General features: G+C 44.1%; 1 protein-coding gene across 1 annotated transcript in view; it reads left to right on the top strand.

Annotated features, from left to right (window-relative positions):
• The window catches only part of armh3 (armadillo like helical domain containing 3), a 147,116-nt gene that overhangs the window by 52,050 nt on the left and 78,793 nt on the right, over nt 1-16,273 (top strand). Inside the window, exons 13-18 of the mRNA XM_041210178.1 lie at nt 6,399-6,474; nt 8,582-8,678; nt 10,858-10,959; nt 13,717-13,775; nt 13,996-14,061; nt 15,497-15,566. Of these exons, the coding sequence (XP_041066112.1) occupies nt 6,399-6,474; nt 8,582-8,678; nt 10,858-10,959; nt 13,717-13,775; nt 13,996-14,061; nt 15,497-15,566 (470 nt within the window). The remainder of the gene's footprint in view (nt 1-6,398; nt 6,475-8,581; nt 8,679-10,857; nt 10,960-13,716; nt 13,776-13,995; nt 14,062-15,496; nt 15,567-16,273) is intronic.

Here is a 16,273-nt window from a genome sequence, read left to right on the forward strand (position 1 = left end):
CCCTGCCTCGCCCTCGCCCTGCCTCGCCCTCGCCCTGCCTCCCCCTCGCTCGCTGGCCCCCTCGCTTGCGCTCTCTTGCTGTCTGTCTCTTTCTCTACCTGTCTCTTGCTGTCGCTCTCCACTTGCTTCTACACACAACGTTTAACATTAGCACCCTGCCTTCAAAAAAGCTAGATCACTGCATTAACAACAATATCCATTGCATGCACTTCACAACCCAGTTTCCCTTTAACTCAGTTGTCAGCTGTGGCCTAGTGGCAGCGCTATCACCATGGAGTATTCAGGTTGTGGTATCTGATCCATCATAGTGTAGGATAGTTGACAGGGGAACCTGTTCAGCGGACTGTGTCTGGAATGTGGTCATAATAGGAGCACAGGAGGGAAGAAGGAGTGGTGGAGAGAGGGGTTTTTCTAAACAATCCTATGATGCCTTGGCTGACCATATTATAGGAATAGAAGGATATGTTGAAAGTGTGAGATGAAGTAGGGTTGGAGGAGGCTTGGGACATAAACACTGGCATGAACTAGGTGGGCTGAATGGCCTCATTTTGTGCTGTAGTCTCAGTGTAATCCTGTGTAGAAACCAGACCCTGATCTCACCTTCCTGTCTTCTTCATTTTATCCTTGAATTACTCAACACCAAGGAAATGAAGGTAGGTGTTGAGGAGCAGTTCTTCCACAGCTAGTTGCAGACCGGATTAGCAGCAGAAGATCTACAGAACAATTAATGTTCTAAATTTTGGGGGAAAAAAAGCCAAAAAGGCAGTCCTCTGAAATAGAGGCCTGTCAGTCTGACTTTTCCAGCACAACTTGGGACTCCAGTGTGACTGATCCCCCACTGGGACTCTGTACCCTGTGGAAATTATCCCAGAGCATTTGACGAGAGCACAGGCAATAATTGTAAACTAAAACGGGTTTACAGATAGAATTTCATCCATGTCGGTTTTTATGCCCCAATTACTTTGTTGCATGGCTCCCAACGTGAGTGACAGCAAAAGAAAGTGAATATAGAGATACCAAACAAAGTTGAGCCACTTTTCTGCCATGCTGGAGTTGTTTTAAAAAAAAAAGCCTACAATATTATTAAGATTGACCTGCGCTTGAGAACATTAAAGACCTCTGCCCTTCTATGTCTCTTCCTTCCTTTGAGTCAATCCTTAAAATCAGCCTCTGTGACCAACTTTATGGTCACCTATCTTCATACCTCCTTATAACTTTGATTGATAATGCTCTGGTGCAGCAATCCTCATCAGTACTGCATTGGGAATGCCCACCTGGGTTCTGTGCTCAAGTTTCTGCGTAGAACTCGAACCCATGACCTTCACACTCTGAGACGAGATGATGCTAGGCAGGGAATTCTAGGAGTATGACCCAGTGCAACTGCCTTCACTGTTTAGGATAGAGGTAACATCCCAGAAATAACTGTGAATCAAGAAGTGAAAGGGAGGGAGGAACTTAAAACAATAACAATCACCAGCGAAAAGGTACTGAGAAAATTATGAGAACTAAAAGCTGGCAAATCCCCAGGTCCTGATGGGCTTCATCCTAGGGTCTTAAAAGAAGTAGCTGCTGAGATAGTAGGTGCATTGGTTTTAATTTTCCAAAATTCCCTAGATTCTGGAAAGGTCCCATCAGATTGGAAAAAAGCAAATGTAACTCCTCTTCAAGAAAAGAGAGAGAGAGAGAGAGAAAGCAGGAAACGACAGGCCAGTTAATTTAACATCTGTCATAGGGAATTATTATTAAGGATGTTATAGTGGGGCAGTTAGAATCTCATTGCAATCAAGCAGAGTCAACATGATTTTGTGAAAGGGAAATTGTGTTTGACTAAGGTTTGGGGAGTCAGGAGGTGAGTTACTCGCCAGAGGTTCCTAGCCTCTGACCTGCACTCGTACCCACAATATTTATATGGCTAGTCCAGTTCAGTTTCTGATCAATGGTAACCTTATCTTATAAGGAAAGTTTAGGCAGGTTGTGCCTGTATCCATTGGAGTTTAGAAGAATGAGAGGTCATCTTATTGAAACATGCAAGACCCTGAGGGAAATTGACTGGGTAGATATTGAAAGGATGTTTTCCCCTTACTGGAGAGACCAGAAGTAGGGGACATGATTTAAAAATAAGGGGTCTCCCATTTAAGATGGAGCTGAGAAGGAATATTTTCTCTGAGGGCCGTGAATCTGTGAAACTCTTCTCCAGAGAGCGGTGGAGGCTGGGTCAATGAATATTTTTAAGGCAAAGGTAGACAGAAAGTAATAAGCAATGTGGATAAAGGGGCATTTGTGGATGTGATCCACCTGATTTCCAGAAAGCATTTGACAAGATTACTAAATCAAAGACTACTACAGAGAATAAGAGTTTATGATATAGGCAATAGCAGATTAGATTGGATGGAAGATTGGTTAGCTAACAAGAAATGGGGAGTAAGCATAAATGGATCATTTTTGGATTGGCAAGGTGTAATGAGTGCAGTGCCACAGGGATCAGTGCTGGGGTCTCAACTATTTACAGTAATTTGGATGAAGGGAGTAAATGTATAATTGCTAAATTTGCTGATGACACAAAGATTGGTACAAAAATAAGTTTTGAAGAGGACATGAGTTTACAAAGGGATGTAGATAGATTAACTGAGTGGGCAAAAACTTGGCAGATGGAATATAATGTTAGAAAATGTGAACTTGTCCACTTTAGCAAGAAGAGTAGAAAAGCAGCATATTATCTAAATAGAGGGCGATTGCAGAACTCTGAGGTACAGAGGAATCTGGGTGTCCTGGTACATGAATCAGAAGAAGTTAGTATGCAGGTACAGCAAGTGATTAGGAAGGCAAATGGAATGTTGGTGTTTTATGCAAGGGGAATGAAATATAAAAGTAGAAAAGTTTTTTTTACAACAGTTGTACATGGCATTGGTTAGACCACATCTGGAGTAACTGTGAACAGTTTTTGTCTCGTTACTTAAGAAAGGTCATAATTGCATTAGAAGCAGTTCAGAGATGGGTCACTGGACTGATTCCTGGGATGAAGGGTTTTTTATTCTTGCATAAGATATTTTTTGCCCATTCCTAATTGGCCTTGAGAAGGTGGTGGTGAGCTGCCTTCTTGAACCTCTGCAGTTCATTCGATATAGATACACCTACAGTACTGTTAGGGAGGGAGTTCCTGGATTTTGAACCAGTGACAGTGAAGGAACAGTGATATATTTCCAAGTCAGGATGGTGATTGGCTTGGAGGGGAACTTGCAGGTGGTGGCAATCCCATGCATCTGCTGCCGTTGTCCTTCTAGATGGTAGAAGTTGCAAGCTTGGAAGGTGCTGTCTAAGGAGCCTTGGTGAGTTTTTGCAGTGCATCTTGTAGATGGTACTCACTGCTGCCACCGTGTGCCGGTGCTGGAGGGAGTGAATGTTTGTGGATGTGATGCCAATCAAACAGGCTGCTTTGTCCTGGATGGTGTCAAGCTTCTTGAGTGTTGCTGGAGCTGCACTCATCCAGGCAAGTTGAGAGCATTCCGTCACACTCTTGACTTGTGCCTTGTAGATAGTGGATATAGTTTGTGGAGTCAGGGGGTGCGTTACTCTCCACAGGATTACTAGCCTCTGACCTGTTCTTGTAGCCACAGTATTTATGTGGCTGGCCCAGTTCAGTTTCTGATCAATGGTAACTTTATCTTATAAGGAAAGTTTGGGCAGTTTGCTCCTGTATCCATTCGAGTTTCAAAGAACGAGAGGTGATCTTATTGAAACACCTATGATCCTGAGGAGACTTGACAGGGTGGATGCTGAAAGGATGTTTCCCCTTATTGGAGACACCAGAAGTAGGGGACACAATTTAAAAATAAGGGGTCTCCCCTTTAAGATGGAGATGAGTTGAAATAGCTTCACTCAGAGGATTGTGAATCTGTGGAACTCTTCCCCAGAGAGCGGTGGAAGCAGGGCGAATTAATATTTTTAAAAATAGATGGATTCTTGACTAACAAGTGGGGAGGTAGGAAAGTGAAGTTGAGGCCACAATCGGATCAGCCATAATCTTATTAAATGGCACAGCAGACTCGAGGGGCTGAATGACCTACCTCTGCTGCTAATTCGTTTCTTCGTATGTTCAGATGTTTAATGCTTTAGGCAAAGGGCAGTGTGAACAGAGATTAATTGCTTGCTGTTCCTGCATGCTAATTTTGTGTTCCTTCTATGAGTCCCCCCAAGTCCTTCTGAACATCAACATTTATAAGTTTCACACTTTTTAAGAAATATTCTGCTTTTCAATTCTTCCTATCAAAGTGAATAACTTTACATTTCCCCTCATTATACTCTATCTGCCACCTTATTCCCCATGCACTTAACCCGAGATGTAGTTTTCAGAACAGTGAAAGTTAGAGAGAAGTTAGATGTGAGATGAGCAAGCTCCTCATTCTCAATTGCACAAGACACTGAAAGATGCACTGCAGGAATTCACCAAAGCTCCTTTGACAGCACCTTCCAAACCCACGACCACTACCATCTAGAAGGACCAAGGCAGCAGATAGATGGGAACGCCACCACCTGGAAGTTGCCCTCCAAGTAAATGACCATCCTGACTTGGAAGTATATCGCTGTTCCTTTACTGTTGCTGGGTCAAAATCCTGGAATTCCCTCCCTAACAGCACTGTGGATATACCTACACCACATGGTCTGCAGCGGTTCAAGAAGGCAGCTCACCACCACCTTCTCAAGGGCAGCTAGGGATGGGCAATAAATGCTGACCCAGCCAGCGAAGCCCACATCCTGTGAATGAATAAAACAAAAAGACACAATTGCAAGATTCACTAGCTTAGATTCTGAAGAGATCACCTCCCCCACCCCCCAGCTGCCTAAACCAACCCTAACAGGGTAGTGAGACTTGAATGTACCACCAGAAAGTACTCAGTTCCAGGCCAATTGATGTATTTAAAAGGAACAAAATCAATACCTGCCAAGAAGAATTATGGAGGTATTACAGATCTATTTGATTCACACAACAACAACTTCTATTTATATATGGTAATTAAACATTGACAGGTGATTCACAAGAGCATTATGAAACAAAATTCATCACAAGCATATAAAGGGATTTGAGGACAGATGGCCAAAAGCTCGTTCAAAAAGTTAGGTTTTAAGGAGCACCTTAAAGCCGAGAAGAGAAGCAGTGAAGTTTCAGGAGAGAATCTCATCGTTTAAAGCCTAGGCAACTGAAGGCGCTGTCCCCCAATAGTGGAGCCAAGGAAATTGGGGATGCTCAAGAGGTTAGAAAGTAGGGATCTTGCCTTGGGAGTAGACCACAATTAAGGTGATCATGCACGGATGAAGGACAGAGCAGGCTGAATGATGCTTTTGAAGATTATGAAACAATGTTCACAGACCCTTCAGGCACTGTTCTGTAATCTCTCTGTAAAGCAGCTCTGCAGTCAAGAGTTATCGGAATTATTAAGGTCATTCACAAGAGACTTGAGGCTAACAAGCCTTTAGAAGGGGAAAAAGCAGACACTGTAAATGAGTTCATAAATCCTCAAAGTAATAGGATAACTAAGTTGTGATTAATGCTTGTTGCAGAGTAGTGACACATGTTGAGTCTCCCTCTGGAGTTTGTCCTTTTTCACCACATTAATAAATGATGATCTTAAAGGTATTGAAAGTAAAATATCTTAAATTTTCAGAATAAAATATTGCATTTGTAGAATACTTTGCCAAGCCTCATAAATACCTAGAGGTAATTTGTATCTTCATGCTGGCAAACTTGGCAGCCATTTTAAGGCACAGCAGGATCCCAAGCATTAGATGATCGGCCAATTAATCTGTTTACGTTGGCTGAGAGTGGGATGTTGAAACAGCACTAAGTTGTATGGGAAAGCAGGATGTTCTGAAGAAGAGGGATAGAGAGATATGAGCAGGGGAATCATAAATGGAATTTAACATTGAGAAGTAAAGGTATATTTGGACTGAAAATCATAAAGGAATTGCAAAATAAAGCTGGTCTGGAAAAAGGTTCTGTTAAAACATGAGGATGAAGAATAGTCCCTTTCAGCTCTACAACCTGGAGAAGTCTGTGTTCCTTCAATTCTGCCTTTTGTGAACCCCACAATTTTAATTGCTTCGGCACTAGTGGCTGTGCTTTCAGCTGCCAAGTGCCTAAACTCTGGAACTCCCTTCCTAAACCCCCCTGCCTTTCTCTCCTTTTAAGATGTTCCACAGAACCTCCTTCTTTGATTAAGCTTTTGACCACCTGCCCTAACAACTCCTTATATGGCTCGTCGATTTTTGTCTGATATCATTCATTTGAGATGCTTTGTGATGTTTTCCCATGTCTAAGGCGCTATATAAATACAAGTTGTTATTGAATAGGCATTGCAGTCTTTCTCCAAATGCTGGTTATTTGTGTGCTGTTTCTCATCTAGGACCAATGAGGCTATCCTGCTGGCACTGTACGAAGCTGTCCACTTAAACAGAAACTTCATCACAGTATTAGCACAGGTGAGCACGCTAACCTTGCTCCGTGCCCAACCTAATGGTCTTTTTTGAAACCCGGAGAAGCGGCTCTCCCAATGGCATTAGTGTACTGTTTCGAGTTATACCAAGCCAAAAAACCCAATAGCCCCAGACTATGCTGAGCTAGCTGGCCTTGGACAGGATGGCAGCAGTTATGCTTTGATAGGCCTTGCTGGCCCATGGCTGAGAAATGGTAAATTAAACCAGCCAGGATTCCTGTTCTCGATCATTATCTCCAAAGTAACTGCAAGTCACCTCCTCTGTGTTTCTGCATAGCCTCACAAGGCAGAATAGCCTGTTAGCCTGGATGCCTGGGTTCATAGATGAAGAATAACCATTTGGATGAGATACTGGGCATCTATGAAGCCCCTACCACAGTCTGAGTCAGCAACTTCAAAACAGGAGGAATGAAGGTATTGGATAGGAACGCGTGGATTTGAAGTCCCGTGAAGCACTGATCGTACTGTGTGGGTGGCCATTGAAGATAAGATTTGGCCCATTCCCACCATCACGGCGTGCTGTATTCACTCCAAGGGTTCATATATGAAGACTGATCAACTGGGGCAATATTAGAGGACAGCTTGTGCTCTTGGAGCTTGGCCATCTCATCCTCCATCTTCCAATTCATATAAAACTCTGCCGCCTGTCTACTAACTCACTAAGACCATTCACCCATCACCCCTGTTCTCATTAACCTACATTGGCTCCTGGTCTGGCAATATCTTGATTTTAAAAGTCTCATCCTTGTATTTGCAATCTTCCAGGGCCATACCCCACCCTAGCTCTGTAAGCTCTTCCCGCCCTATAACTTGCTGAGATCTCTGTGCTCCTTTAATTCTGGCCTCTTGCACATCCCCCACACCCTTCACACCATGTTGGCAGCCATGTCTTCTGCTGTCTAGGTCCCAAGCTTTGGCATTTCCTCCTGAAACATCTCTATGCCTCTCTTTCCTCCTTTCAAACACCCCTTAAAATATACCTGTTTGACCTAATATAACATGGTGATGGGACATGAGCCTGTAACTATGCTTTACCCCGCATGGTGATGGGACGCGAGTCCCGTTCTGTAATTTACTCCACATGGTGATGGCAAGTCTGTGGCTATGATTCCCCATGGCAGCGGTGGAAGCAGGTCTGTGTCTATGATCCCACCATACAGCGATGGGACTAGGCCTGTCCCAACACAGGTGCCCAACGACCTTCATGCATCTGTTGTCTGTGTGCAGATTCTTGGTTATAGGCTCCCAGGTTCACAAATTCTCCATCGCTACAGGACATTGGTAGAAACCTGCATGTGACTTTGTGTAATGTGGGGGCCTTGGGGCACCATCATTGTCCACATGATCTTGATGGGTTGGTGGTCAGATTTTGGTGACATGTTGAGCCACAATGACTGGGACCACCTTGCCTCTACAGCCGCCTTCTGCCTTCACAGTCAATGAGATGCGTAGTTTTCTATCGCCTGTTCTGCCATTGAGGATGTTCAGGACTGCACTTTGTCTGGCACCTCTTCCCGGTGGCATCACTCAAGGAATCGTCAGAGCACACAAGCCTCTCCACATCACGGAGAGATTTCCCCAGACAGTGATGGGATGTGGGTGTTGTTTGTGATTGCACGGCGAACTCGTGATTTGAGTAATCCTGCCATATGCAGTTGCCATGTGGATATCGGCACTTCCTCACAGTGAGGGGTCCTAAGGCCTATATGTTAATGGGATCTTTGCATTCCAGAAACTCGTGGAGCCAATTTTCTAATTACGTTTCCGGCCCCCATTTATTTATTTGGACAGCAAGGAAAGGAGAGAGATTGGCTTTGAGTGTCAGTACGGCCACCATCCTTAACCAAGCAGGCTGTGAATGGTGTCTCAGATATACAGGTAACAGAAGGTCAGGCCAGAGCCACTAATGAAGGGAGATGTCCTTGCACCCTATGCAGCCTCTGATTTTGACAAATAGATAACCGTCAATCAAAAGAAAACCGTGTTTGGAAATGACATTTTTTTTCTAAATTAGGAATTGTTAATGTAAAGATTCCTTAGATATGTATTTGGGATAAAGTCTCTAACTGCAATGTTGTTTTTATTACACTTAGAGCCACCCAGATATGGGGCTGGTTAGTATTCCAACGACACCAACATTGCCTACAACTCCGACCACGCCTTTGGGAAACACGCCTCCTTCATCAGATGGCAAGTCTTCCTGAAATTATATACTTCCTTTTATTTCTGCCAACTGCTCTCCTCCTTTCCTGAATGTGCTAACTCCTGGGTTCCGAAAGAGACCTGCTGCCTCCAGTTTTTTACTCTGTGTGTGTGTTCTTCAGGTGTAATCCCAAGCAGCGCTATTGGAATGGGAGTGGTTGGGGGGTCTGTTGAAGATTGGTGGGGAAGTTTAACCCTGTCTTTGGCACAATATTCACCTACACTTTTCAGAAAGGGTTGACTGGACACTGATGAGAAACGGGATATCTTGTTACTCCCCAGCCGTGTGTACTACCTACAAGATCCACTGCAGCAAACTACCAAGCCTCCTTCAAAAGCATCTTCCAAACCCATGACGTCTACCATCTAGAAGGGCAAGGGCGGCAGATGCATAGGAACATCACCATCTGGAAGCTCTCTTCCAAACCACGCACCATCCTGACATGGAACTATATCACTGTTCCTTCACTGTCTCTGGGTCAAAATCCTGGAACTCCCTCCCTAACAAAACTGTGCTTGTACCTACACCACATGGACTGCAGCAGTTCAAGAAGATGGTTCACCAACACCTTCTCGAGAGCAATTAGGGATGGGCAACAAATGCTGGCCACATCCTGTGAAAGAATTTTCAAAAAACCCACTGCCCCATCCAGCAGGCACTTGGGCCAGTTTTAGCACTGCCGCTGATCCTTGGGAGAGACAGCCCAAGTTGGTGTAGCACTGCTTGGCAAAGCCCTGGGATCGTCAGTGACCCGCCTTAGCAAGAGGGGCAGTGATCCCAAGTTGTTTTGATAGGAGTTATTAGCGGCCTAGTTTTATTTCCTGGTACAGATTGGCAGATGCCATGTTGCGTTGAGTGCTGACTCCACCATATAGGCAAACAACAGAGACTGTAGGCACTGTGTTCATAGTGTCACAAGAACTGCAACTCTACACAAAATGACTGCTCCTGAAAGCCCCTCACCAGCAGATTGAACATATACTTGTATAAAACAAAATACAGAGGAAGAATAGACCAAGCCTCCATCCAATCCCTCAGTCCAGTTACTTACATTCTGCACTGATATGCTCTCTACACAACTTAACCTTTTAAGGGAAAGTTCTGCAAATTTTTACCTGACCACATCCCTCATGCCCCAGTGCTAGCTGAATTAAGGCCCAGGTTATCTATCATGTCTCAGACACCCATGACCCGATGCACTGGCTGGTTGCATAGCTGGAGTAGAAAGGCAAAAAAAAACTGTTTCCATTGGCAGAAGGGTCGATAACCGGAGGACACAGATTCCGGATAATTGGCAAAAGAATCAGAGGGGAAGATGATTTTTTTATGCAGTGAGGGCAACCTCACTTGCTTTGTGAATGCAGAAAGGCACCTCGGGACTCTGAGCTCCCACTTGCCATTTAAATTCCAAGTGAAAGCCAATCCATTATAATTTAATGAAAAGGTGAGAATGAGGAAAAACTCAATTTTGTTGGCAGGAGGCTTGGTAACCAGAGGACACAGATTTAAGATCAGGTTCTGCGGGAAATGAGAATTTTTCTTAAGCAGCGAGTTGTGATCTGGAATGTGCTGTTGAAAGGGTAGTGGAAGCAGCTTCAATAGTTACTTTCAGAAGGAACTTGGATAAATAGTTGAAAAGGAAACCTTTACAGGGCTCTTGGGAAAGAGCAGGGAGAGTGACATTAATTAGATAGAGCTGGAACAGGCATGCTGGGCTGAATGGTTTCCTGTTGTGGATGTTCCAGCAAGTGGAAGCTAGATTAGGACTGGGACTTTTTCCTCCACAAGCAGAGAATTCCCAAGAAACTTCTTTACCCAGAGAGTGGTGAGAATGTGGAACTCGCTACCCTGGGGAGTGGTTGGGGTGAATAGTTGAGATGCAATTAAGGAGAAGCTTATGAGGGAGAAAGGAATATAGGGTTATGCTGAGTTAGATGAGGAAGGATGTGCGGAGAGTGATGGAACATAAACTGGTTGTACTGATGGCCCTTTTCCATACTGCTTATTCCATGTATTTCTGTGTAACTCAGATGCGGAGGCTGTGTAGCAGCAGTGTAAGATACTGTCCTGACTGCAATCATATGACTTGGTACAGACAGTGGACAGCCCCCAAGTAGTTCAAGTATTGTGTTTCATTTAATTCCTCATTCTCTCTTTCCACTGCAGTAATGAATTCTTCAGAGCTGACACTGGATCCAAACCTGCACACCAGTAATCTCCTCATCACTTTCCTCAAGTATTGCTCCATTGTCATGCAGGATACAAAAGGTAAGGAAAGCAAATTATGGCCTAAAGAAAGAGTATGGAGTCTCTTGTAGGAACTGTAGAAACACATTGTACAGTGCAGAAATACATCTGTACTCTAACACTATTTACCTGCCTTTGTTCCACATCCCTTGATACCTTTACCGAACAAACATCTCTCCATCTTGTAATTTCCAATTAACCTCCAGAATCCAGTGTTTTGGGAGAAAGAGGATTTCTACTTCTGTGGATCAAACCCTGAAACTCCCAATCCAATGGTATTGTGGTTATACCTACACCGCACAAACTATAGCAATTCAGTAGGGACTTAAAAGCATTTTGCAATGGTGGCATTTCCTGCGATGGCCACATCCAATGAACAGATAACACAAAGGCATTACAGGCTAACATGTACTGGGTGCCAGAACAGCTGGGCATAATTCCCACCCAAAACTGGGCCTCTGGCCTCATTTTAATGAGGCTGGTAAACTGCAGGTATCTTGCTGGATCTCCCTGGGCAGCTTGCTGACTAGAGGGATTTCAATTTCAGGCCACTTATTTCGCCAAATGCAAGCGCTAGAAAGAGGGAATTTCAGTAATTCAGAGAGGGAGCAGTAAGGGGGAGGCAAGCGGTGATCGGCGGTGGCCCATAGTTTTAATGTGGAGCTGTGAGGAACCAGGTAGTATCATTAAAAGAATTTTAGGTGGCGGTCCCTTTTAGGTGAGACCACTCGCAACCCTGGTTATCTTGAAGGTAGCTGGCTTGCTGCCGGGCAAAGAGGGCAGGCCCTTGACCCCTCTCTCTTTTGATTCAGTATGGTGAGCAGTGTACTCCCAGTTCAGAATGCACATGTGCAGCCATTCTAGACATTGTTTTTATGTCAGTAAATCATCTGCAAATTTTATAGGCTTTAAGGTGCACAGAATTGCCTAGAAACACGTTGAATTTGTTTTTTTTTTCATTTTACCCTTTACTTGACAAGGTAACGCTGAGAGGCAGTTTTTCCTGGCTGGAGAATCTAGAACTAGGAATCAAAGACACAGGACACAGGGTTGGCTATTTAGGACTGGAATGAGAAGAAATTTCTTCACACACAGGCTTGTGAATCTTTGGAATTCTATACCCCAGAGAGCTGTGGATGCTCAGTCGCTGAGTATATTCAAGGCTGAGATCACTAGAATTTTGTGTAGAAAGTGAATTAAGGGATATGGAGTTATGGCAGGAAAGTGGTAATGATCTTACTGAACGGTACAGCAGGCTCGAGGGGCTGAATGGCCTACTCCTATTTTTTATGTTTTCTGTGCTATCTCCGAGTCAGTGCAGCCTTGTAAGAATATCAGCATTATGTTACACTTTAAATATTTATATCTCTCTTCATGCCTTTGTTTGGTATGTCAGGATCCCTGATTCTGAGGGTGCGTATAGAAATTGCAGCACAGAAGGGAGGCCATTTGACTCATTGTGACAAGGCTAGCTCCCCACCACGCCCTTTCCCTGCCAGCTTTTGATATTTCTGTTCTTCAAGTATTTATCTAATTCTCTCTTAATCCTTGTGATTGCCTCAGTTTGAATGTCCTCCTGTTCTGGAATAAAGCCTTTGGATTTAACACTTCGCCGTTGCCAGTTCTCCAATATAAATGAGCTTTTGTTATTGTCTCCCCATGAGCTCTCAATTCATATCCAGCATTGTGGAAGGGCAAGGGTGAGTCTGTTGAAGTGCCACATTATTCTAAATTCTGTAAAGGACAATAAGTGACTCTGTGCTGGTGACTCAGTCCTCCCTTGTTATTGTGCTTTATGCTTTCATACTGCTGGAGTGCAGCCAGTTTCTATGCGGTGCCCTCTTAAGTGACATGTATTGTAAATGCTGCTTCAAGCTCCTCATCTGCAGCCAGAAATGACTGATCTGAAGCAGTGGCAGTCGCACTTCTCAAATGCAAATGTGAAGTGATTTTTGTATTTTCTAATCAGTTTCAAATCCCAACTCTTCCTCTTGTTTTGAATGCACCAATTCATGTACTAGGGTACTGGTTCCTCATGCACAGCCTGCCATGCAGTCCCTCACCACCGGTGCCCATTAAGGCACCAGCCTGGCTCAGTTGTGGCACCATTTTCCACTAACTCAAATGGTCGTAACTTCACACAACACTTGAGCATGTCATTCTCACTGCAGTACTAAAGGAGCTCTACTCTGCAAGAGGTGCCATCATTCAGATGTGCTCCTTCTGCCTCCTCCGATTAAGGATATGGTCTTGTGGCAATATTCGACGCTGAGCTTGGAGAGTAGACCCAGTGTCCTAATCAAGCCCTTAACCAATGCCACTAAAAACAGATGATCTGGTCAGCCTCTTATTGCTGTTTGTGGGAGCTTGCTGTGCACAAGTTGGCCTTCACATTTTCTATATAACAACAGTGACTACACTTCGAAAAGAGATTTAATTGGTTGTAAAGTGCTCTGACATGACCTGAGGCTATGAAAGGTACTGTAGAAATGCACATCCTTTCTCTCTTGAGCTGTGGAATGTGTTACAGCTGGGTCCAAATCTGTGTTCTCCTACACCTGCACTCATGTAGTTTTCAGCATCAGTCACAGATATTGATCAGGAGCTGAAACTTGTCTGATATCACCCTGCCCTTGCCCTTTACTTCTTTCTGAACTCCCGTTCAGATCTCTTGAAAATTGTGTGGTTCAGTTAGCTTATCTCATTCACAGCCTACAATAGCTGTCTCACTTCTGCTTCTTGTAATTCTCTAATCAATACTGTGAATTCTTCTTTCAGATGAGCATCGGTTGAACAGTGCCAAACTCTGCCTGATCATCCTTACCTGTATTGCGGAGGTAAATACAAAATACCTATACCACCTGCATTCCCATATTACTGAGCTCTCATAACACTTGTAATGTTGACCCATTAAACACTCCCAAGACAGGTTCAGCATGCACCAGTACAGAGTAGAGTTCCATCTAAAGTACTCCAACAATATGCCTCAGTCTTGACCTCACTGCTGCATTGACATTCGCTCTGTAAGACCACCTTTTCTGTTTTGCTCTGTTTCAGGACCAATACGCTAATGCCTTCCTGCATGATGACAACATGAACTTCCGGGTTAACTTACACAGAATGGTGAGTATTGAGTTAAGATGCTGGGTGAACATTTCCCCACTGTAGAAATACCCGAAATTGCTGACTTAGATCTTTAATTGCCAGACTTTCCAGGAAACCTCAGGAGAATTCACCACCAAGAGGGAAAACAATTTGGGTCGTAAGTATCCTCCCAGGTTGGCGCTGGTGAATATTTATCAGAACATGGCAACAGTAAGGGGTCTCCTCCCATCTGTGAAGGTGCTTAACAGCCACTTCACCTGGAATAAGACAATCCTCAGTGAATACTGCAAATGAAGTAAACTTCAGAACTGACTGGAAAAATTGTACATGTGGAGTCCAATGTGAAATGTTAACCACTTCAATCGCTTTCAGTTGTTGCCTGATCTTCATTTCCTGCACTTTCTGCTATCATTTCAGAATTAGCTTCTCTACTGCAATATCATTAGAGACGGTGCTTCAGGCCAAGTAATCTTCTTGCTGAGCAGTGATATTAACCTTGGACATGACAAGTGCATCCTGTCCTGGGGATTAATAGGTCTCCCTGGTCTCACTTTGCCCATTCATTAATGTGGGAAAAAGAATACGTTTTGCCATCGGCTACCACTGTCCCATCAATCTCTCCCAGGACTGGTACAACACGGGGTTAGATACCGAATAAAGCCCCCTCTACACTGTCCTCATCAAACACTCCCGGGGCAGGTACAGCACGGGGTTAGATGCAGAGTAAAACTCTCTCTACATTGTCCCCATCAAATACCCTTGGGGCAGGTGCAGCACGGGTTAGATACAGAGTAAAGTTTCCCGCACATGTATCAAAAATTGGACCTCGGAACCAGAATTGGTGAACCCTCTCTAACTCCTGTCCCATTGTTAAATTAGGTGCTGTTTTGTCCACTAACCAGTTGAAAATCTGCTTAAACTGACTTCATCCAGGACAGTGGTAGGCAGCTGACACTAACTAAACCCAGGACTGAGCGTTGGAAGACAGATCCCCAACACTCTTTCATTCACATGTCCTTGTGGGAAGTTATCCTCACATAGAGATGAATGGAAAAGCTGGGAGCAAGAGCAGGAAACGGGGAAATCTCTGCTAGTTGATCAAGATTTTGAGAGAGAACAAGAAGGTAATGTTCAGAGTAGAGACCCTTTTTCAGGACTTGATCAGAGTCCTGACTACTGATTCTCCGTGTGTTAATACTCCCTCAGATAACACAGGCCTGCTTTGATGTTTTGGTTAGTTAGTGCTTTCTCTGTAGGTCTTCACCTTATTAAACAATCTTTATTTTGACTGGAGCTCAGCAAGTATTACAGTAATGAAAAAAGAATCAAAACCGGATTTCGGGGTTTCATGTGTGAAGGGATTGAGTGAGGAGGAGTTGACCTCTCAAAAAATGACTACTGGTCTCTTCATGTTTTTTAAATTTGGTCTGTCAACTTTTAAATTACTTTCTAGCCCATGAGACATCGAAAGAAGGCTGCAGAGAAGAACATCCCCTCACGCCCTCTGGTCTGTGCTGTGTTGGGTAAGTATCTTTATTTGCCTCTTCCCCCTGTGAATGATGAACTGAGTTTGTGAAATGATGACCCCTGGGAAAAGAAGAAAGCAAAGCTCAGGATCCACAGCTTAAAAATGATGAATGTTAAGAATACAGCCTGCTCAGCTCAGGGATTTAGATTACTTTAGGGATAGCCTATCTGTGTAGAGTGCAACTCAATTCTCTTAATGCCTCGCTCATTTTAAGGTGTGAGTGGCTCCAGGCCATTGGAAACTCACGATTTACAGCACTGCTGTGGAATTATCTGTAGAGAGCTTATCCCGGGTGTTTGGACTCAATGGCCCTTGGCTCTCTGTATTGTACAGCAGAGCTCAGTATATCTGGGAAGACTGATGCACAGCACCAAATGTAACATCACAAGAAAGCAAGAACACAAGAAATAGGAGCAGGGGGTATGCCATTCAGCCCCTCAAGCTTTCTCCACCATTCAGTAAGATCATGGCTAATCTGGTTGTTGTCTCAGCTCCATTTTCTACCCCCCCCCCCCCCCCCCCCCCCCACACACACACACACACACAACCCACACCGAGCCCTTGACTCCCTTGTTAATCAAAAACCTGTCTAATTCGGCCTTGAATATATTCAATGACGCAACCTCCCCTAGTCTCAGGAAGAGAATCCCACAGACTAATGACCCTCTGAGAGAAAAAAAAATTCTGCTCATCCCAGCCTTA

Source organism: Carcharodon carcharias, chromosome 17, assembly GCF_017639515.1.
Source record: "Carcharodon carcharias isolate sCarCar2 chromosome 17, sCarCar2.pri, whole genome shotgun sequence".
Classification (NCBI taxonomy): domain Eukaryota; kingdom Metazoa; phylum Chordata; class Chondrichthyes; order Lamniformes; family Lamnidae; genus Carcharodon; species Carcharodon carcharias.